At 39.3% G+C, this 23,184-nt stretch overlaps 2 protein-coding genes and 1 long non-coding RNA gene across 5 annotated transcripts in view; all 3 read right to left on the minus strand.

Annotated features, from left to right (window-relative positions):
* Window positions 1-6,095, minus strand: part of bves (blood vessel epicardial substance) — a 31,268-nt gene extending 25,173 nt beyond the window's left edge. For 2 of the 3 annotated variants that reach the window (XM_038274751.1, XM_038274753.1), the window contains exons 1-5: window positions 5,932-6,095; window positions 4,161-4,421; window positions 2,756-2,880; window positions 2,247-2,434; window positions 131-239 (exon numbers count right to left, since the gene is read on the minus strand). In XM_038274751.1, the coding sequence (XP_038130679.1) occupies window positions 131-239; window positions 2,247-2,434; window positions 2,756-2,880; window positions 4,161-4,386 (648 nt within the window). In that variant the 5' untranslated portion in view covers window positions 4,387-4,421; window positions 5,932-6,095. Of the gene's footprint in view, window positions 1-130; window positions 240-2,246; window positions 2,435-2,755; window positions 2,881-4,160; window positions 4,422-5,727; window positions 5,854-5,931 lie in introns of those variants that run through there. The other variant, XM_038274752.1, reaches the window with a different exon arrangement.
* A 5,667-nt stretch (window positions 6,096-11,762) lies between these two features.
* On the minus strand, window positions 11,763-19,334 carry popdc3 (popeye domain containing 3). Its single transcript, XM_038274750.1, has 3 exons — window positions 18,779-19,334; window positions 13,689-13,797; window positions 11,763-12,398 (listed from the first exon to the last, which is right to left on the minus strand). Exons 1-3 carry the CDS (start codon window positions 19,276-19,278, stop codon window positions 12,120-12,122), a joined length of 888 nt encoding a protein of 295 aa, XP_038130678.1. The 5' UTR covers window positions 19,279-19,334; the 3' UTR covers window positions 11,763-12,119.
* Window positions 19,335-20,971: 1,637 nt separating this feature from the next.
* On the minus strand, window positions 20,972-22,972 carry LOC119776366. The gene is made up of 2 exons (XR_005279773.1): window positions 22,881-22,972; window positions 20,972-21,147 (listed from the first exon to the last, which is right to left on the minus strand). It is a non-coding gene; the product is annotated as an uncharacterized LOC119776366 (long non-coding RNA).
* Between the last annotated feature and the right edge of the window lie 212 nt (window positions 22,973-23,184).

A 23,184-nucleotide genomic window follows, 5' to 3' on the forward strand; every position in this document is an offset into this window, starting at 1 on the left:
TTTTGATAGAAAGTTCCTAACTTTTGGGACAATATAGTCTAATAAAGAGTACATATATATACATGTTTAAGCCAGAATGATTTGACATTGAAATATGACGTCCCTAAGACTTTAACATTCTGATTTTTACCTGGAACTTCTCTCCTCTGTGCATCTCTGTAGATCTGAACTCTGGAGAATCGACGAATGAGTTGGTGTAGATGTTGTGGAGGAAATGACCTCGATATGACACCTTCATCCTGTTCCAAAAACATTGAATTCACAATTCTGTTCAATCTTTTCAACCAATGATAACAACAGTAAATGTTAACGTTTTTTATTTCCCATGGGTTTGACCTCTATATGAACCGACAGATGCAGAAACAAGCAGATTTTCTGATTCTAAATATAATTAACAGCTTAAATCAAAAACGTGGTCCACTTATCCAAGTGACCTGGGTCGTACTGGAAAAATGTGGATCTTTGTTGTTCAGACTGCCATGAAAAGATAAGATCCTGGTCGGATATGTCCGAAAAAAATCAGATTTGGGTCACTTCAGGCTGCCTACGTTATTCGACAATCAGATGAATAAGTTACCAGGCAAAGTAAATCAAATGTGAGTGAATTTGAATTACTTTCCTGTTATTGGAACTTTAAACAAGATTATTTTTTTTATCAATTAATAAATACATACATTATAAAATCGCTACATGTTTGTAGCTTCAACATTTTTAGGTAGATATGATTATCATGTTTAATGTTTATAATTAGGGCTGCAACTAATGATTATTTAACGAATTAATTAATCTGTTGATTATATTGTTGATTAACTGATTAATAATCGGATAGCCAAAAGTTCCTTAAAGAAGATTTTTTACGAAATGAAACCAGGTGGAAACTAAAACTTTTCCACTTGAATAGTTCTGTTTCCTTTATGTTGAATGTAAGATGTTTACATATTTGTTTTTACAATCTTGGCATAATTCCTGCTCTAAGTGTGTCGCTCTGTCAGCTGAAGGGATGTTTTACAATCTCTATATTCCAGTTAACGATTAATCGATTACTAAATTAGTTTCTATATTTGATTAATTGTTTCAGCTCTATTTACAATAAAAAAAAAAATCAAAGTAAGCCAGATATTTTAGAACCTCGGTATCTATGCACTAGTGATGTGTCCAGCAATGTCGATGCGTCAGAGCATGCATATCTGTGCGCCTGTCATTATTTAAGAAAGTCATGTGACCGGTGCAGGAATTTTTTCTAACTGATTGACTCATTAAACTGTGTTGAAAAACATATCTGTCAACATGATGCATCGCCAAAAAATGTCTCATCTTTTGCAGTTTATCATTAAAATGATCAAGAATTTTGGAGCAGCCTGAAAGGAATTTTCTCGCTGAGTCATTCTTTTCCTCTAAGTTATCATTCAACTTAACTGAATTAAAGTTCAATTCAAACTGACGCTTAGTTTATTTCCTTTTTTTTTCATTGTAGTCATTGTTTTAAAAATATGATTTAAAATCCTAGTCCAGCAGCATCCTCATTTACATTTTCCCCTAAATTTTCACATTATGATATATGATCTAAAAATCTAAATATATCAAAGATCTTCTCAGTTTAAACATGGATATGAAATAATACAATATAACCTACAATAACTTAAATCATATCATTGTTCTAGATCATCAAATCAATTCAGTGTAGTCTTTCCAATAAGCTGCCTGTAGTGTCTTTAAATGTCCAGCAGGTGTCAGTATTGTGTGAGGCAGTATCAAGGCAGCATCAATACAGTTTGGCTTCAAGATGCCTCATTAACCATCACTACTTTGCACATTTACAGGTTTCAACTGGCCGTGAAGTAGATATAATTGAAAAATAATGCTTTTCAAGCAACTTAACAAAAATGTAATTATACAGGACAGGAGCCATTAGCTAAAAACAGACTGTAATGTCAGTATTTTCTATGTGAAAAACATTGCTATACCATGCAGTGATTTATTGAGTGCAGCCATTTGTAAGTCAGTTGTCTATTCTGAGATGATATGAAATCATTTGATTAGCAGCGTGTAACTAGCAAAGAAAAAGTCTGCTCCTGGACATACTGAGCAAATCACAGGAACATTTAGCCTTAGACTTCAGAAAACTTCAGGAAGAAGAATATCAATGAAGCTGTGTGGCTGAATTTGAAGGCAACCAAACTTTCACAGTTGTTGAAGTTTGGGATTAAGTGTGAAAGGCTGTAACCAGCCATAAAAACAACACATACTTTCCTTTTAGCAGAATGCTGAGGCGTTCATCCACAGAGGTCTTGTCCTCAGCAGCGTAGGCTTGGCCTTTCTTCAGAGTCTGGATGGTGCAGAACTGTCCTGTTAGTCTCTGGAACAAAGCCTCCTGAACATGGAGAGGCTCAAACATCCGCTTGTAGACAGACCGCAGCTCCCTGTCAATCTTAACCTGAGAGAGCAAAGTCAAAGCTTTAATTCAAGGAAATCACTTCAGTTGGTCATATTTTGACTATGATCAATTGCATAATCTCCCCTTTGAGGAGAAATGGAATCGGTAATAAAGCCGATGCTGCCTGTTTAGCCCAATGCATCCTGTATGCATTGGGCTAAACTCCGAAGGGTATGTTGCTTTCTAGTCTGGATAGTAATTGAAAAAAACTCAGCCTTAATGTGCATACTGTTGCCCAACTGCTGTAGGAAGTATATAAAGAAACCTTCCAAACAAAATATGGCAAAATAAGAGAGAAGGGTATGGTGATGCAGAACTTACCGGCCTGCGCTTGTACAGAAGAAAGAATATATGCATGAAGTTGACCACCAGGAAAACCACGTTCCAAACCATCACATCAAGATTGCAACGATACAAAGTGGCCCAAGCAATGAAGAGACTGCATCCTGTCAAAGAAAAGTCACACTTTAAAATTCAATCCAGTTCATTTCTATAGCGCCAATTCACAACATGTCATCTCAGGTCACTTTCCAGTTCACCAGATCATCCCGTCAGATTGAGTCAAAGTTTTCTATCTAAGGAAAACCAGCTGATTGCATCGACTCATTGACTCTTCAGCAATCCCTCACACTAAGCATGCTTGTAGCGACAGTGGAGAGGAAAAACTCCCTTTGAACAGGAAGAAACCTCCAGCAGAACCAGGCTCAGTGTGAGCGGCCATCTGCCATTAAGTTAAAGTGGAAAACAATGAATAGTTGCTCAGACTGAAATATTTTTAAGTTCTTTTTTAAAGTTTTTTAAAGGGTCTTTTTTTTATGTTTGAAAGACCCGAAACGCTCTAGGATACCAGGTAACATCACTGATGATGTGTCCAGGTTGCATCACTAGTTGATGTATGTACAAAGCTAAGCTTCTAGAGAATGGGGGCTTTACCTTTTTTACCTAGTGGTTGTCATTTATTGATCAAAACTTAAGTCTAATCATTTTAAAAGAAGCATTAAAACTTCACACATATTTCTATACAATTGAAGAGCTGTGTGAATGCACTGACATTGAGATTATAAGCAAGAGCGCTTTTATGAGACATGCAGATAGTCAGGCGATCGAAGGTGCAGACAATCCTGAATCGTTCCTCCTGCCACATCATGCAACAACGCAGCTATGTTGCTGCATGATGGTCCAGTTTAATCCTACAAAATCGATGTTTCCAGAATTTTGCATTTGAAAATATCTGCTTCAGTCCTGTTATATTCAAATATTTTTCTATTTCACCTTTAAAAACCTTCAATAAACCATCTAAAACAAGATGTGATTTTCACAATGAACTGTGAAATAAATAAATAAAATCAAAACCCCATTTCCCATAATTCCCGCTGCTTCCTGTCTCCACTCCATCCAGGAAGAAGATAAACAAACTGGAAAAACTTTTTCCACTCTCCCACCCTCTCCAGCGTGTCGCTGACACATTCAGAGCCTTTTAAGGTCTTACTCCGAGTGATGAGATCCCTTTTCTGACAAAAAGTGAAATAAGACACTTAAACAAAATATTGAAAAATATGCATTTTCCTTTTACTGTTTTAAAGTTATTTTGCACTTTTGTTTGGAATACAAGATGGCAATAAGTCCATGTCTTTCTTGTGTTTAAACTATATTATCAGTGAAATGCCTTTGAGAGGGTGAGGATGTTTGTGTGTGTGTATGGGGGGGGGGCTTTGGTGTTGCTGACCTGTCATCAGGAGGAGGCGCAGCAGGATCATGTGCAGCCCCAGAGTTGTTGGAATGACCAAACCCAGGAGCAGGGATAAGTTCCCAAAATGGAAAATCATGTGGTGAGCCTTTTCCCACTCCTGGCAGGACGTGGCATTGGCCTCCACAGCTGGAACCCCTGGAGCGGACGAGCTTAACGTGGGCAGGATGGTGAAGAAGGAGCTTGGATCAGGTGAAGCAGACATCCTGATGCAGGTTCAGTCAGAGGAGCAGAGCTCGGCTACAGAAAATGATCAGAGAAAGAAGTCGAGCTGCAGGAATAAATGCTGGATGATAGTTTCCTGTTTCTCTGATACTTCAGACTCCCTCCTCTCTTCAGTTGAAACAACAGCAGCTCTGAGCATCTTTTTTTTTTTCCTTAGCCTCCTGATCATAGGCGGTTCTAGGCAGGGGCCAACAGGGGCCAGCGCCCCTGGAGAACTGATCCTGGCCCCTGTTATGGTCCCTGTACTTAAAACATACACTACAAAAAATAGACATATAAGACAAAATCGACAATAGTCCATTTTCTCGAAAAGGGGTTAATTTTGCTTCAATTTGAGCAGGTAGGTCAGACAATTTACCAATAAGATGATTTCAGTTAAAATCAATCGTCTTATTTCAAGTAGTTTATATATAATTATCTTATTTTCAGGGGAAAATACAATTTTCTTCAGCAAGAATCTTATTTTAAGAAGTTTTTACAGTTTAGATTACTTTTGCTGTGTCAACCTAAATAAGTCATATGATTCTATCCATTGACAGAATGGACTGCACTCACATCTTAGATCTTGTTTTGAGTTGATTTGAACTTTCTGTTATGAGACTATCATGATTTCAAGAAGTCTTGCAAAGTGCATTTGCCTCACTGCATGGGCAGATTGTTGCACTTCTTTTAATTTATCATCTCTTGCTTAGTGGATCAATCTCCATATATTTAGATCAGACGGACAAATTTTGCAGCGTGTAACCGATGATAATTGACTTGGACCAATTTAATCATTCACCTTTACAATTGACTTTAAGAAATGCAGTCACCTTAAAACTTCAGCCATATTAAGATAAAACCAGGTTTTCATCATCATTATTATTCTTGTTCTGTGTCCCCATTAAAAACAGCGCCCCCCACCCTGGCCCCCCGGCAAACTTTGTCTAGAACTGTTGCTGCTCCTGATAATCATGCTAAGAAAAGCGAAAGCAGAGCGTTTGTGCCATGAACATGTAATAAATCTGAGGGGGGGGATTTACCATTAGGCAATACCAGGCAGTTGCCTAGGGCCCCAAGTACCTGAGGGCCCCATAAAACTCTGTTTGCATGTATAGTTAATACCACTATTCCTTATTTGTGCACATTAATTATTAAATCAAAACTGTTAATTTAATAATGTTTAAAAACACCCAGTTTGAATAAATACATAAATAAATAAATAAATAGAATAAAAAACAGATATCTTATAGGGAAAAAGCACAAAGCATTTTGATGTTAAAAGATTTCTTATTAACAGTTTTAAAGACCATAATAATTTGAAATGAAGTCAACAGCAGACCTAAACCATCCCATCATGTGAAGCTGGAACAGCTGCAGCCTGTCTTTCCTTTGCATGCTCCCAGCAGAGGCTGCAGAGGCTCCCATGTAAAAATAGAATCGGAAACGGTTCTGCACAGACCCCCCCCCACACACACCCCACCCCCCAGCCTGCAACTTTCTAAACGCTTTACAAAGGACAATGTGAGAAAGCGAGCTTTCTTACCGAGTGTTTTAAGGCGTTAAAGTCTGCAGGGCGAAGGAAAATGTCTGCTTTGTTGAAACAGAGCGCAGCGCTTCTGGTGACCGCAGACTGGACCTTTTCTTGGGGGTCTGCATAATGTGCATCTCACATTCCACAGGACTGACAGCGGCAGGCTAAATTGGGCAAGCAATGCCGGAACACGCCGACAGGGGGCGACATATCCCCGCTGACCTGAACGTTACGCCACTCAAAGGGTTTTGAACCTCCTTTTATTTTTGGCAAATAAAAAGGAAAGAGACGCTTAAACAGTTGATGAGGAATCAGAACCTTTCATTCCTGCTCCTGTTGCAGAGTTTATGGTAGAATACTTCTCATTTCCAAGGTTAAAGGTTTCTTCAGAGAGACTACCTAAATAACTTGGTGTATTTTTTTCAAACCTCTCATGCATGCAGGGGCCACTTCAGGGACCCCTCTGCACTCTGATGCAGGGCATGAGACACACTTAATATTATAAGAATTCTGATGGCATTTTAGCGAAAGGATAAAAAAAAACATAATTATTGTGAACAAATAAGGAATAGTTGAATTAACCATATATGGTTACAGAGTTTTATGGGGCCTAGTATTTACCTGATGGTAAATCCCTTCCCCTGCATGCATAAATTATGCTAAAAAGGTTCCTTTGTTTTACACATTCATAGATATATAATGTTTTACATTCCTATGGATATGTAAAAAGTTAGGTAAAACACTAAAGTTTGAATTATTTTTTCTGCCTTTATTCTGCTTCCCTGTAGAAACTGAAATAGCCCAGGTGTTTTCCCCCCTGTATGTCAGCCATCTTGATTTCACTGACTTTTTTCTTCCAATGCGAGAATCCATCCATCCATCCATTTTCTGACACACTTAATCCCAAGTGGGGTCACGAGGGGTGCTGGTGTCTATCTGCAGCTGTCTACTGGCGGGAGGCGGGGTCCATCTGGACAGGTCTCCATCTATCGCAGCAATGCAACAATCAACAAATGGTATTTTTCTGTATGCATGATGCAATAGATTCCACTAGATTGGACTGTAGTGATTACTATGCATGAAATGGTGCTTGTATAAAAGCCTGGTTGGACACATGGCAAGTACATTGCTCTGTGTGCATCCATTTTTAATTCCATTTTATTTATGCAGCACATTATCTCAAGACTCTTTCGTTCTTCCTGATTTCCATTAGCTGCAGCTCCCTGCTTCTCTTCCTGAGGATCATTCAACTTAAACAAAAGGAGACAGCTAAAGTAAAATAATAAAAGAATAAAACCCAATAAAGTTCATAGATTATAAAGTCGTATTATGAAAGATTATTTTACAAGGAAATCCCCATATATCTATATATGTAAATATGTACTAGAATTTCTATATTTAGACGTATATAACTGTATATTTTGAGAACTGTCTCTTCAAAACTATCGTAAATTCAATATTTCAAAGCACTTTTATAATTTAATTCGGTAACATGTTCCATGTAAATATGACTGTATGAGGAAACATTCCTGCTGAAGATGAGTGGGACTGTGAGAATAAAACAAACCAGTTTGTTACTCTGAGTGATTTAATCAGAGTCTGAAGCAGAAGGAAACATGAATTTCTGAACATAAGGTCACAATATATAACCAAACAAAAAGCACATTTCTAAAACACATCAGCGCACTGATATCATTTGAATGAGTGAATCTCTATCTTATGTTGCAGAAACACATTTTACACCAATTTCTACAACTGATCTATCATCCTCATCCATTTCCTAAATTGACTATTTGGGAATTGATGTGCTTGGTTATGCTCATAAAGTCTCATCTATTTCCCCACTCACAGAATAATTTCTACACGCTTAGGATAATGCTTTCTTTCAAAGATTATATTCATACAATATATAGCAAAGGCTTTGTTCCAAAAAGGCAGGTAGATCATCATGAAAATTCAGAGCATGCAAGGTAAAGCACTCAGATACAGACATGAAACCCAAATAAAATAAAATAATAGTTTGACTATAATGGCTGAGAATAAAGTTTTAATTGGGTGCGTTAGCCACAATCAGTGAGTTTCAGACATCAGCAGGGTGCATACATGATTACAGCATAAGGAAAGCAATGATATAACAGGCTCCTGTAAGAGCATTGGGGAATCCTCAACAGTCTCAGGGACTTTATGGGTTTGAATGGGCTCATACTGGGGATTGTGCATTTGGATCATTTCAAGCCAAGTATCTTTGAAGTATCTTGGGATCTTCTTCATGAATGAGGGGAAGATGGAGCGGGAGATCGACAGGCAGATTGGTGCAGCATCCGCTGTGAAGCATCTACTAGTGCGCTGTACCGGTCTGTTGTGGTGAAGAGAGAGCTGAGCCAGAAGCAAAGTTCTTAATTCACCGGTCGATCTACGTTCCTACACTCATCTATGGTCATGAGCTTTGGGTCATGAACGAAAGAACGACATCCCTGATCCAAGAGGCTGAAATGAGTTTTCTCCGTAGTGTGTCTGGGCTCTCCCTTAGAGATAGGGGGAGGAGCTCAGTCATACAGAGTAGAACCGCTGCTCAGAACCGTAGAACCGTTTCTCAGCTGGCCTGGGAGCGCCTTGGGGTTCCCCCAGAGGAGTGGCTATGGAGAGGGAAATCTGGGCCTCCCTACTGAAGCTGCTACCCCCGTGACCCGACCCCGGATAAGTGGAAGAAGATGGATGGATGGATGGATGGATGGATGGATGGATGATGGATGGATGGATGAATGGATGGATGAATGGATGAATGATGGATGATGGATGGATGATGGATGGATCATTTGAAGTGTACTCTTACCACCCTAACTGGGTGCCCTCAGATCACCTGTGACATCTGTACATTTACCATGATGCGGGCTCCTGGGCATCAGCCAGTTTCAGTGCCCGAGTTCCTTTAAAGAAAATTTAAACAGCACTTGAAAAATGAATCTTTTACTCTGCCATTGCTCGTCTGCAAATTACATCCAATTCTGACAATTCCCTCTTGGTGAATAACTTGGTGCTGAACTCTGTCTGTTAGTGAGCACACCATAGCCAGTGATGCATGAACTGCTCAGTTAAAACCATCCATCATCTAATTCATTGTTACAGGACTGAATAAGTGAATGGATAACGAACATGTGAATAAGAGATAAAAGACTGAAAACACCAAAATGAGAAGCTGCTCTGCCTACAGCAGTTGCATACAGTAGCTACTTTAAATAAAGCAAATGATAAGAATCTAACATCCAGCTCAAATACTAACATTAATATAAATATTTTTTAAAGAGTCAGAATAGATCATTAGATTTTGGTTAGAGTAAATGGTTTAGAATTTCTAAAAGTAGAATGGGAGGCAGATCTTTTAGTTCTCAGGCTCCTCTCCTGTGGAACCAACTACCAGTTTTAGTCCGTGAGGCAGACACCCTGTCTACTTTTAAGGCTAGGCTTAAAACTTTCCTTTTTGATAAAGCTTCTAGTTAGAGTGGCTCAGGTTATCCTGAGCTATCTCTATAGTTATGCTGCTATAGGCTTAGACTGCTGGAGGACATAGGGACCCCTTTTTCATCATTCTGCTTCATTCTATCTCTATTCTCCCACTCTGCAGAATCTGTTAGTTCAATCTCTAACGTTCTGCTCTCTCTGCTTTTTCTCATAGTAGCTTCATCTGGTCTGTTCCTGTTTGGCTGTGACTCCATCCTGGAGAGAAATATCAGCTGTGCTGCTGCCATCAACACCTTTGTTTCTAGATGTTGGAGCTTGGCCTGTTTTCCAGTGTAGTCCTGTTTCTCTGACTGTGACTGCTTCTGTCTCCTTGAACCCCAGTGGGCCTCAGCAGATGGCCGCTCACACTGAGCCTGGTTCTGCTGGAGGTTTCTTCCTGTTCAAAGGGAGTTTTTCCTCTCCACTGTCGCTAAAAGCATGCTTAGTGTGAGGGATTGCTGAAGAGTCAATGAGTCGATGCAATCAGCTGGTTTTCCTTAGATAGAAAACTTTGAATCAATCTGACTGGATGATCTGGTGAACTGGAAAGTGACCTGAGATGACATGATGTGAATTGGAGCTATAGAAATAAACTGAATTGAAGTAAATATAAAGAATATATTCAACCTCATTTTATCTGCCTACATATTTTCCAGATCTGACATGTTTATGACCATCAGGAAAGACAAATAAGTTAATGCCTCCAATCCAGTAGAGTCAGTTTCAAAAAGCAGGTTTACTGAAAATTATGTTTTCTAAACCTGAAATCAGAGAAATTCTACTTCTCCGTTTCACAAAGAGAGTTTCCGTTACAACAACAACAGACAGACCCGTGTCTGTTGTTGTAGTAACATTCTCTCTAGAGCTAACCTGGTCAGGAGCAGTTTTTCTTCAGTAAACCACGTTGTTTCCTTTCCTGATTAAGTCAGGGGATCGGCAATAATCCACAGAAAATTAATGCATAGCTTTCATATTCAAAAAATTTGGTTTATGAGTTATTGCACCCCTTAATCTATCACATGCATCCACAACCTTATTCGTCTTCACATTTGTAGCATTACACAGACTCGTGTGTGAAAAAAAGCATTATATAAAATAAAACTGCTCAGTCAACCAGTCCCATGACATGGTTTCAGGCTTTGCCTCCTCTACCTTCTAGTAGGTTTATTAAGGCTGATAATATGCAGTTTATCTTGATAACAGCCCTTTCGCCCATGTCTAAAACTGTATGTTATATTTACTATTTAACTACTTTATAGTTTTCGTCTAGTTTATCTAAAATGTACCTATTTAAATAAACAACAATGTTTTAAAGTTTTATTTGGAATGAATTAAAGTTTCAGTCACACGGATTTAATGTAGTTTCAAAAACAACTTAGTTGACAGGATATGAGATCTTTTGCTTTTGGTTTACGAATAGCAGATCTTTTTTCTTTCTGTTTTGTACATTGCATGAAGCACTACTGAAATTATTTTCAGATTACACGTAAATAGATTAATCAATTCTCTGGGAAAAAGGAATAACTTTAGGGTTAGGAATAATTTAGTGATACAACCTACTGAGCCTACTGGGAGGTAGGAAGTACAATCTGAAGCCTCTATAGGACTGATTACTAATAAAGGCCATTTAATGGGAAGCAGACATACAAAGCGGCTGCAAACAGACACTTAGTATTTACTGTGTGATGGAAGACAAGATAAAAAGGAGGAACCCCGTGATATGATGAACAGGTCCTACTTTTGAACGTTTTTATAATTCCTCTTCACCTGCTACCAGGCGATTTCACCTAAATAGGGTTAGGGTTACATTGCTCCACTACCATTATATCAGTAATGTGTTTCTGATATCTAAAATACTTTTTCCTTGTCAAAATGACAATTTCAAACACAATGACAGTCTTCACAACTAGAATAAACATTCTGGATGTCTAGAAATTAATTTAAGATCTCTACATTCTCCCATTGTCAGCATTTTAATTATTTTGACTATGAAGAAATGTATTTCCGATATCATTAATTCAAATTCAGTCAAGCTGATAAATTTCAAAACGGCAACTTCCAACTTTTCTAGATATATAAAACCTAATTCTTTTTTTTACTTTTTGAAATTCAGTTTCTGCAGCAAAAATGTATTTTAGTAAATCTGTTATTCCAGTTCTGACTAGGAATATTATTTTGATCATGAAGAATCTTATTTACAAATGGAACAATAGAGAGCAGAGTGCTTTTAATAAACGTAAAAACGGCCTGCCATAAGAACTATATGAAACTAAGCATTAACACATGCAGCAATCTTCTCCTTCGCAGCCGTAGCGCTGTTTCTCGTTCTTTAAACAATCTTTCAATTTTCTTTTTCATTTCTGCATTAAAATCTAAAGTTTCAGTGGAGTGAAATAGGCACTTCCTATTGTCTGTCGTCATGGTGACTTGTCAAATCAGGGCTCCACTGATAATGGCTTTTCATAGATGCTATACATGTAATAAACTCTAAGTGGATCTACTTTGAGTTGATTAAACTGAAAAGTCAGAGTATCCATCCTAAGGCTAGATCATGTCAGAGGTGATAATATGAGTTGGTTAAACCTGCTTATTGAAACGGACCCTTGGATTTGTATGCAGCTGATGTTCTGTTTTGATCCCACTAAAGGCTGTTTAGTGAGATCCAGTTGGGTTGTTGTGACAGGAAGTCCAGGATGCAGCGTTCAGGCAGTCTGTTCCCTTGGCATTGGAACTTCCAGGAGGTCATGTGGTCGTTCTAATTCTGGTCCTGGCATGTTGCAGTAACTTGGTAAGCGGAGATCATAGCGGCGTCCCGCCCTGTCAAAAGCCTTGTCACTGAGCGAGTAGACCTTCTCAGCTATGTCGCTGCGCACAATCAGAGCAAATATCCTGGCTATGTAGCGGTGCTTAGCAAAAAGCAGGTAGAGTTTCTTTCTTCTCCAAGCAATGTATCGGCACTGATTATCAGCCTGCAGAGTCACCTGGGGAGAAAAAAACAGAGAACAAGTTTTTATTTGCTGCATAACACAACAAACTCATCCAGTAAAATAAGTCAGATAGAATATTTATTACAGAATGTGTAGCACATCAAAGGTTTGCTTATCTATCAATGGTCAACAGAGCCGTATAAGCCAAACTTCCGTGCACTCACCCCTAAGGAAAGTTTAGGGCAGGGGTCGCCAACGCGGTGCCCGCGGGCACCAAGGGGCCCTCAAGGACCACATGGGGGGCCCTCAACGCCTTCTGAAAACAGCAACCTAGCAGTGGGCCAAGTTTGAAATTTTATTTTATTCTCTGACTCTTCGTTTTAATCATTTATTAAGCATTTCATCATAGTAATCATATAGGGCATTTTAGCACTTATGGATTTTAAAATTATAATGTTTAAAAGAAAATTAGAAATTAAAAGTTAACAATAAAAATGTGTTTCATTTGGATGAAGTTTAGGTGAACGCTGACCCCTCTTGTTCATAGGTCAGTATTGGTAGCCCTTCCTATGATTTCATAGCCATGAAGTAGCCCTCAGCCTTGAAATGGTTGGTGACCCCTGGTTTAGGGTGTCTAGGTATTATTTTTCCAGCATTTTAATGTTTTCAAAATGAAAAAGCTTCTTGGATGGGAAGCAAACGTCTTCAAACTGGGAAACAATCCAGTGGATTGTTTTTTATTTTCTTTTTTTTTTGATACACTGTCAGACGTACAGAGCAGCAAAATGAACTCTCAGCAGTGGGCTTCCACTGTGCAGCACCCGGGGCCGGGCAGGACGGGTGACTCAGCACTTGAGTTACTCAGCCACTAATACAACGGACTTTTGGTTCAGAGGAACTCTGAGTTCAGTTCTCCCGGAGCAGGCGTGGGTTCCCTCCAGGTACTCTGGCTTCCTCCCACAGTCCAAAAACATGACTGATAGATTAATCGGCTTCTCTAAATGTTCCTTAGGTGTGAGTGAATGGTTGTTTGTCTCTGTGATGGACTGGCTAAGCTGGAGACCAGCACCAGCACCACTCTAGCAGGAATAACGCGTGACGGAAAATGGATGGATGGATATGGATAGTATATTACAGATTAATTTGGCCCACATTCCATAGAGACAAAGGATAGAGTAATCTTGGCTCGGTTAGGTTTCCCCGTATGCTCTAAAATAAAAAAAAACTGAGGAGGGATGGGGATGAGTGGAGTTACATGCATCACAGCCAAAGGTTTTGTGTCTCTGCTGACAGAGTGTAATGAATCTGAAGTAATGCAAAAGTGATGTAGGAGTGTAATTAAACCTGGAATATTCCCTCCTCTGAGGGCCTGAGAGAATCCCATTCAGGAGAATCCAGGAACTGGAAAGGGTAGATGTAATGCAGGAACTCTTCATTAACTGTCACGCTGATCCTGGAGGAGAATGGAGAGGTGCTTAGAGTCAGTTCTGTTGACATCTACTGCTCATTTATAACTTTCAAATACAGCTAAAACCCTGAACTTTATTAAAACTCTCACCTGTGACTCATGTCTGTAAAAGCTTTTGCTAATATCACAGTTTAAAAAGGCAGAGAACTGATAAGGAGAACCTTGTCTTTATAAATAATACAATCTTTTTGTGCTACTATAACTTTTCAGCAGCCCCAACTAGGACACATTTACGTATATAGTCCCACGTAGAGTGCCATTAGTAAACTTTAGGTCTGCTTTTACAGTGCGAGTGAGCTGATTAACGCCTAATTTAAGTCGGGCATACACTGTACGATCTGTTTTCAATCTTTGCATGCAGCTCCAACTCACATTGTATGACGAAACAGTGTGGTTTCGTCATACAATGTGAGTTTAGAACTCATGATGAACGGCCGACTGAATTTTAAACATGTTTGATTTTCTCCCGACCTTACGATTCCTGATGGTGCGTGGTGTACACCACGCACCATCAGGCTGAAAGTCGGCCCAATCGAACAATTCTTGCACGACTGCAGAATCGGTCCGAAAAGGGCAAAAAATTGTAAAGTGTATGCCCGGCTTCACACAGTCCACTACAAACCTCTCCACCCCATTGATTTACATCATCTTCACTTCGCAGTGCGAAGATTGTGCATCGAACACCTGTGAGTAACGCAGAAGTCAGACCACAACAACTCCTCCAGTGGATTCTAAAAATGGTAAAACTCTGCTTTTCATTGTTCAGCAGTCGTATATTTTCAGGAGTACATTAAGAACAGATGCTAAATTTGTTACTTAAATCTATACCACCCAACTGGTGAGTGTAAATTGTAGTAGCATCAGTTTAGCATTTCATCCCATTACGCACAGCCAGCGACGTAACATAAAAAATCACACAATAAGCCAGGATATCAGTAGGTGTTTACTTAAGTCTCAATGATTTCTACAGGCAGATTTACCACAATAGTTGATTCAAACCCTGAAATGATGGCTTTTAGTGTCAGTGTGCCACCCCAAGATTGGTTAGTGGATTTGCCCACTGGCCCCGTCTGCCCCGCTATGAAACATTTCTGGAGGCGCCACTGCTCACAGCTCAGAGCTACTGAGCACATTACGTTTTTATTGTCATTCCACTGTCACAAGTACAGAGAAATGAACCCTCTGCATTTAACCCATCCCCTTGGGGAGCAGTGGGCTACACTATGCAGCGCCCGGGGTTAAGGGTCTTACTCAGGGACCTAGAGTGGCATTCTGTGCGAGTGGGGCTTGAACTCAGAACCTCAGGATTCCACTGCCCTAACCACGAGGCCACCACTCCCAAATCATTCAAATCAATGTGTGCACCCACATCCGGCGCGGCACAGGTGCAGTTAATGAAATCATGCGGATCAGTGAGGTGTTTCCAAAAGGAAGAAGATGGCCAGACAGCATAGTTGTCTTTGCATCAAGCTCCTGGATTGCACATACTAAACAAAAAAAGCTGGTCGCCAGATAGGAAAAAAAAATTATTTTAGGATAAAAATTTATCCATTAAGCTTTTCTAACAAATGGGGTCAGTGGATGGATATTAGCCTGCACTGAAATCCTTTATTTTTGTTGTATTTCTAAAGATTGCATGTACACCATGTAAATGCATTGTACCTTTTACGAAAAAAAAAAAGTACACATACAAAGGGGCTATTTACGGAAGAGGATTAGGGCCACTGGGAAAAAAAAAGGTAACTGATTTTTAAAATTTATTTCAGTGTAATATGGGAAAAAAGTCAGAATTCTGACTTTTTTCTCAGAATTAATAATACATAATAATTCATTTAATTTATACTGCACTTTTCACCAAAAAGGCCTCAAAGTGCTACAAAAAAAGCATTTAAAAAAGCATTAAATAATAAAAGCTGTTTTAAAAGAGAAAAAAGAAACATCTAAGGGGGACCAAGAGTTTTGCTTTAAGGCTTTTTTTAAAGCACTCAGTGGACTGAGGAGCCCTCAAGGTGTCAGGGAGGGAATTCCACAGACGTGGGGCAGCAGCACAAAATGCTCCATCTCCCATTATCCTGAGTCTGGTTCTAGGAATGTGGAGCAGGTTTGAGTGAGTGGAGCGAAGGGAGCGGGACGTGTTCTGTGGCTTGATAAGTTCTCTGGGGAAGGGGGGGGGCATGTCCATGGATGCATTGATGTGTGAGGAGGGAGACTTTTTCTCAGAATTCTGACAGATAACAAACATGTTAGCATCAAGCCATAGCCATGTCTGTTTTAGAGACTAGCTCTGGTCCTCCATTAATGAGGGGACCCCTCGGGCACGTAAAACGTTGCCTAATTCCGTCATTTTCCACCAATGTGTCACTGGCCCTCTGAAACAACTCACATTGTTATCAGTGAAGCTGAGTGCCCCACATCTCTTCTTTCTTGGTGCCCATCTACATTAAGATCCAAGATTCTGAGATTAAAGTCAGAATTCTGAGATTAAAGTCAGAAAAAAAGTCAGAATTCTGAGATTAAAGTCAGATTTCTGGAAAAAAAAAAATCAGATTTCTGAAAAAAAAAAGTCAGAATTCTGAGAAAAAAAAGTCAGAATTCAGAAAAAAGTCAGAAAAAAAGTCAGAATTCCCATACTATACTGAAATAAAATAAAAAAATCCGTTAAATTTTTTTTTCAGTGGCCCTAATCCTCTTCCGAAGCTATTGGACAAGGAAATAGGATATTTAGGTGCACCGATAATACATTTTGCCTAACAACCCCTGAAACCCAGATGAACTTTGTTTCTCTCCAGCTGTTTCTAAAGGTGGAACATCTTGGCTACAGCGTTCAGTCAGAGTGGCTTTTTCCAGCACTGATCTCTATTTATTCACTGGATGCTGATTGGTCATTGGTAGTACATGCTGCCAGGGAGATTAGGAAGATTCTAAGGGCCCTTGATTGAGGTGGGCCCAATAGAAGAGGAAAAGATATGTCCCAATAGATATTTCAAATGTAAAATGAAAATCCAGCAATAAAATAAAAAATTTTTGTGTTCTCCCTCATTTTTTAGCAGTAAGTGAAACAAACGTTAAAAGCTTTTTTTATCCACTAGTTTATGCAATTTAAAGTTAATGTATATTTGACCTTTTTTTTGTTCTGATAATTTTCCATTGTAGAAATTTTACAATAAAATACACATTGTAAATGTAAATAATACTCTTTATTGCAACGGGATAGCAGTTTTAAAGCTTGCATATAGGTTTTTTTAGGGGTGGGGGGCTGATATTGTCTTTCATGGGACCCCAAATTCCTTGCAGTGCCCCTGCACGGTGCTGTGAAGACGCCATATTGGTACTTCCTAGTTAGACCAGTCGGAATGTCAACAATAAGTTCTCTACAACATTGAACAACGAAAGATGTTCTCATTCTCAGGGGGTTTCAGACTTTCAAAACAAAGAAAATCATCACTTCGACACACTTGCTGTTTCACAGCATCAGTAAATTACTATCATTTATCACACATCACATTGCATAGTCAGTTTGAAGTCTATATAAATCATGTAATATACCAACGAATGTTTGCAAAACAGAGAATACGTCCTTCTTAAAAATGAATCAGCGTAGAGCCTCTTCCTGCTCATGTTTCAACGAAAACTCCAAGTCTAATCCTTCCAAAGCTGAGTCAAACAAGAACTGTTGAAAAGTTGTTGCAACCTTCCTTGTTGTGCTTCCTCCTCAAAACCCCACCTGCTTTGCATCCAGAAATTTAAAAAAAAATCTCTGCGTTGTGATTGGCATGCCAGTTCTAGGGCCTGGGGCATTGATCGAGGCTAGACCACTGGCAGGCAAAAATGATTAAGGCCGCTGGCGGTCGGAGCTAGTTTACTAGGCTTCTTAGAAGTTTGAATACTAAAAAAGACCAGACTTTTTCTTTAAAGTCGAAGGGAAGCAGCTGTTTCAACCGTTGCATTTCTGAATTCTCCCAAATGCTGCCCGATTTTACACGATTGAATAAATTGAACGAGATTAGTCGATTATCAAGAGGGCGGGATTATTTTGGCGGAAGGTTCACAATCAAGTATGGTTTGGGCCGGTTTGTCGGAGGCATCTTGCTAACCAGTTAGCTTAGTGCTAGTAGGTTCCCAATGTGTTGGGAAGCTACTAGCGTAGGCTAGTAGGCTAAATTGGTGACTTAGAAACGACGCTGTCAAGGAACGCTATGGACAGCGGAAACATGCAAGAGGAGGAGAGTTTAGTGTCGGAGGTCATGGATGAGTCTCCTCCGTCATCCATTTTTTATTTAGAGGAGGAAAGCGGGGACGAAGATGTTGTGGAAGAGGACGCCAGGGCGGCAGAAGCTTGGTTTGGTGTAGAAGGCTTCCAGCCGTACATGTTTGAGCCCTCGCCTCGCAACGCTGCCAGTTCTGTTAGCTCTACGCCTGCTGAAGACACAGACGTCCATCCCCGTGAACACTGGGACGCAACTCAATGGGAAAGGAAAGGATTCTGATTTCAACCGCTGCGTATATTAGCTGCGACACATGAATCAAGATGCTATAACCGAAGAAATTTGATTGACAGATGACTGTTGATCTACGATTGGTCGAATTTAGGTGTTCAGGCTGATGTAGAACTAACTGGCCTGCAGAAGATAATAAATAAAAAACATAGATTTTAAGACAGGATTTTTTTTTTTATAGAAAATTTCTAAATTTTGGGACAATATAGTCAGATAGATATTACATTTAAATACATGTTTAGGCCAGAATGAATTGTCGTTTAAATATGATTTCCCTACGACTTTAAATAACAGTTTATCAAAGGTTTTCTACACCAGATAGGTAAAGATTAAAGGATTAGGTTTAAAAATGTGTTGTTGTTTTTTTATCTCAGCCTAACTATCAAAGTTAAACAATATAAATACCAGGCTTGTGAAAAAGTAACAGACTGAGTTCAGGCTTGGGTAATTGGAAGTCCTCATGCAGTTACCTGCCAGACAGAAGCACTGACAGCCTATCTATGGCTGTTTTTCCTTCTACAGCAAAGCATTGGCCTTTCTCCAAGGTGTGAACAGCTCCGTCACTGGAGGCAACGATCTTCCCAAAATGACTGACGGACACTCCTAGTCTTTTAAACATGCAGTTATAGAGATCCTCAAAGTCCTTGTCGAATGAAAGGCTCCTCAGCTTGTAGGTGATATACAGAGCCTGAGCCAAACACGCTGCGAACAGCGCGAAGCTCCACAGAAAGGTGTCGGTGGTGCATGGATCCGACCATGCCCACAGAGAGCTGCAGAAGAAGCCCAGAGAAAGGAAGGTGAACAGGTACAGCTGTCCGTAGGAGCCGCTGCCTCCCATGAAGCCCAGGAAAAGCAGAATGTGAGCGAGGTGGAACAGAGAGCCCTCTGCGTCCTCCTTCCAGTCCTCACACAGAGGGAAGGCTGGCGGCTTCAGCGTCAGGTTCATGGCTTCAAAGTCCGGAGGCTCCATGTTGGAGCTAAGAGCCGCGCGCGCAGACTGAGGGGCCACTGGGAGCCTTCAGCTGCCCAGCCCTCTCTCTCTGGCTGCTAAACAGCCCGGAGCGCAACTTTAAAGGAAAAGTACACCCAAAACATGATTAGCCTTCATTTTCTACTCACCCCCATGCTGAACAACACTCTGGAGTACTTTTTTGATATCTCAAATGCATCTGGAGATCTGGGAGGCTTCTTGCTGTCTGCTGACATTCAAATAATGGAGGTCTATGGTGCCCGAGACAGAAAGGTCCATAAAAGTCCACAAAAAACGTGTCAATATTCCTCCATACTGCTCGTCCAATGTATTCCAAGTGTCCTGAGTGGGTAGCGTCCAGAATTTACTCGAAACGAAGTCCTTTAGAATGTTTTTAGAGCATAAACAGTAGTGTATAGGATTTCCTGAAAGCGCGCACACGCGCGCTCACGACGCTACGGAAGCCGGTGTTATGCCCAAAAGTTCATTCCTGCCGAAAAATGCATCCCCAGTCGCGGGAGCGCGCCTCGCTCTGTTGAACTGCATATCGACGAGGAAAACGGATTAAAATATGTTCAATGGAGCTTAGGTTCTTATATTAATGATATAAAAACGTTTAAAAATACCTCTCGTGGGAAAAAAGTTGTGGTTATTTGGCAGATTAATTTACAAAAGTACAGATTTTTTGAACAACATTAAATCCAAAGATTTTGACCATGGTACGGCTGATTTATTTGTTGTGGTCTCTTGCTATTTACACACAACACTAAACCGTGACAGCCGACGTGAGTTTTGAGTTTGCAAAGCTTTCTCTTAAGTGGAAAATCAAACGCGCATCTACATAGCACAGCGTTCACAGACCAGTGAGATGCGTTCGCTGCGCGTCAGAAAGCTATGGTGCATTCAGGAGCATTGGAACATTTTAAACTTACAAGAATGAGGCATAAAACAGAACTGTATTTTTACTGAACTGTATGGTATTTTTTTTGTTTGTTTGTTTATGCACATCTGCTAGCTTTTTATTCTAAAAAATCTATAATATTACAGCAGCAATTTATCAAGGTTTTTCAAAATCCTGTTTAAAAGCTCCAAATGGGGCTTCAGATCATATGAAGCAACAATTGCACTGTCATTGTTTTACAGGGCAGAATTTGCATTTGCTGATCCTTGTACTTAATTACTGATGAATATACAGGAATACAGACGTACAAGTGTCAACTCCTCTGAGATAGCAGGGGATGCAGTTTTTGGCAAGGACCTGCCACAAAATGCATCCCCCTTGTTTTTAACTTAAAGATTGTCCCACACACATGAAACTCACACTGGTACCTCAGCACACACGTGGAAGCAGGTAGAAATTGAAACATCAGCTACAAATCTATATTTCTGGAAAAAAGCAGGGGATGCAATTTTTGGCAAGGACCTGCCGTTTAGGAAATCAAGATTTACATCTTACATCCAACCTAAATGTAAACTTTTACCTTACATTTGCATTTCACCTTTTTGGGTTTGGAAAACAAAACCATTTGCAAACACAGTAATGTAGTTCTTTTGTGCTATTTACTTTATTCTTAGTGTATTATATATAAAAAAAAGTTTTACAGTTCAATCTAACAAGATTAAACAGGTTTGAACATTTTTGAAGTACCTTCGAAACACAACTTAATTTGGAACAGTGAAAAGCAAAAAATAATTTAAAGGAACTTAAATTAAATAATGTTTAAGTCGAACTATTTTCTTCAAACTTGTTTTTTTTTTTTTAACAACAGTTGAAAACTATATGCACAGTGGACAGCAATACTCAGTGTCAGGTGGTGGGTTGTTGACACAGCCCTGGTGGTACCACCTGTTGCATCCGTCACAGGCAATCTGAAATGGACAAGATTCAAATAGGATTACTAATAGCATTGATACATGTTACAATTAGCATTTAATAACATGGATACATGATGTATGTGCGTCCGTGTATGATGTATGAGGTGTGGGTGAGAGAGTGTGTGTATATATATTTTGAAACACATTAGCTTTTGTTTAAATGTAAAGTCTGATGCTAGTTGAGACCAATAGCTGTTTGTAAAAGCCCATGGATAAGAAACTTTATTTCTATTTCAAGGTATCTTGCAGGCATTCTTGGTCAGTATAGGTGAAGCTGGTTTTATGTAATCTTCTATTACACATAAAGCTCAAAAGAAGGTTAGAAATTTAATTTGATTCTGCTTAATTTGATTTGTATAACTCCCTTTAACCTCCAGTAGAACCAGAACTAGGCTCAGTATGAACGGTCATCTGCCTCGACCGACTGAGGGTTAGAGAAGACAGAGCAGAGACACAACGAGAGAGACAAACAAGCACAGAAGCGCACATTGATCCAGGAGTACTTTATGTTTTATATGGTGTTAGTGGATGATCTGCTTCCCCTCAATTATGTCACAGCTAAACAAACATCAAACCAGGTGTACCCACTATAAAGAGAAAAAAGACAGAGAAATAAAAGAGCAATGTTTAATTAAGCTTAAACTGTTGTTAATTCAGAAAGGTCTACTGGGGCAAAACAGTCCAAACAATAATCAGCTTTAAAGATTTCTCCACTAGTTCCCAAACGTAAGGCTACTCCATTGATTTATTTCTTTCATTACTGTACAAACTGATTAATCCAGCTGTGTTTGGCTATTGTTATTGTGGTTGCTGAGGCCACACACACCTGAATTAAACAGTTAGTCCTGTAACAAAAGACGGGCAATAACATTGCTGCCATCTGATGGCCATTTCTGTCTTAATGAGGAAATTAAAAGGGGGAGTGAATCTTTACAGCTTAATTCAGCATTGTCATATAAGGATCTACTGTAAGGAAACCTTGTTAGGTGGGCGAAGAAATCAAAGACTATTTTAAAAAATTGTCTGATAGGACAGGGCTGTGAGGAAATACTAATAATTATTCACAATCAATGTCATAACCCAGTACAAGGTACAAAGTATGCAGGTAGTAGTGTCAGTTTATTCACAACAGGAGAAAAACTAATGGACTCTGGGAATGGTTTTAAAGGAAACTTTAATTTTATCAAATTCAGTACCAACATTATTGTTTTGATTCCTCACTATAATAATCTTGTCCGTGTTTACACTAAATCAGGTCTGAGAACTGATCTAAACAAAAGAGGGTCGTTGTAGTTATTAATTGGCCGGGTACAAATGAAGAAATCAGTATGAAAGATGTTTACCTAGTCCTCCTCATGCTTTAGTTCTGGGAATGGTGAAATGTAAATAATTAGAGGGAGTTCACTCATTTATACTAACCTATTCCTCTCACAGCAATGTTTCTGTGAGAAAGAATAAATCCATATGATTGTCCGTAATAAATTGATTAACCAAAATAGTCTGTGAAGTTGTACTATGTTGATGTGTATTAAAAGTCTTATATGTAAAAAGTGTTGATCTGTCGACACTAAATGTTACTGTACAAAAAAAATTGATTCAAACTGCAAATGGTTGCATCATAATGTATTAAGAATTTGCTTAATTTAGCTAATTAAACTCCTTTGGAATTAATTTGTATGTTTACAGCAATTTCTTTAATTCCATTTTAACCCATTAAATGTACTTACCCACAGAGGATCATCAGTGTCTGCACTCCCACAGTGACTGCACAGGTTGTCCAGTGATTCTACATCAAAAGAAAAAAAGGTTTTACTAATTTTCAGGAGCATGGTAACACTGCATGGCTGCTCCTCTTTTTCAATTGTTTTTTGTCTCTTGGTTGATAAGAAGCTGAACTCATAGTCCATCCATTCCTTACTGACTGTGCGTGATTCCGAGCTCTGCAGTTTGTCTTTTATCTTTCCATACTAAGCATGCTCTGGTTTCTGGCCTATCTTGTATTAGAAAACCTCGCTTTATAGGTTCTTTTTG

The sequence above is a fragment of the Cyprinodon tularosa genome, unplaced genomic scaffold (assembly GCF_016077235.1).
Source record: "Cyprinodon tularosa strain WSP-4 unplaced genomic scaffold, ASM1607723v1 ctg929, whole genome shotgun sequence".
In the NCBI taxonomy this organism is placed as follows: Eukaryota; Metazoa; Chordata; class Actinopteri; order Cyprinodontiformes; family Cyprinodontidae; genus Cyprinodon; species Cyprinodon tularosa.

Excerpts from the sequence above, each read along its gene's own strand:
- popdc3 (XM_038274750.1), bottom strand. The coding sequence starts at position 19,278 with ATGGAGCCTCCGGACTTTGAAGCCATGAACCTGACGCTGAAGCCGCCA. Across the intron at positions 13,798-18,778 it reads TCAGTGCTTCTGTCTGGCAG|GATCAGCGTGACAGTTAATG; the intron begins GTAACTGCATGA and ends ATTCTCCTCCAG. Across the intron at positions 12,399-13,688 it reads CAGAGGAGGGAATATTCCAG|GTGACTCTGCAGGCTGATAA; the intron begins GTTTAATTACAC and ends TTTTCTCCCCAG.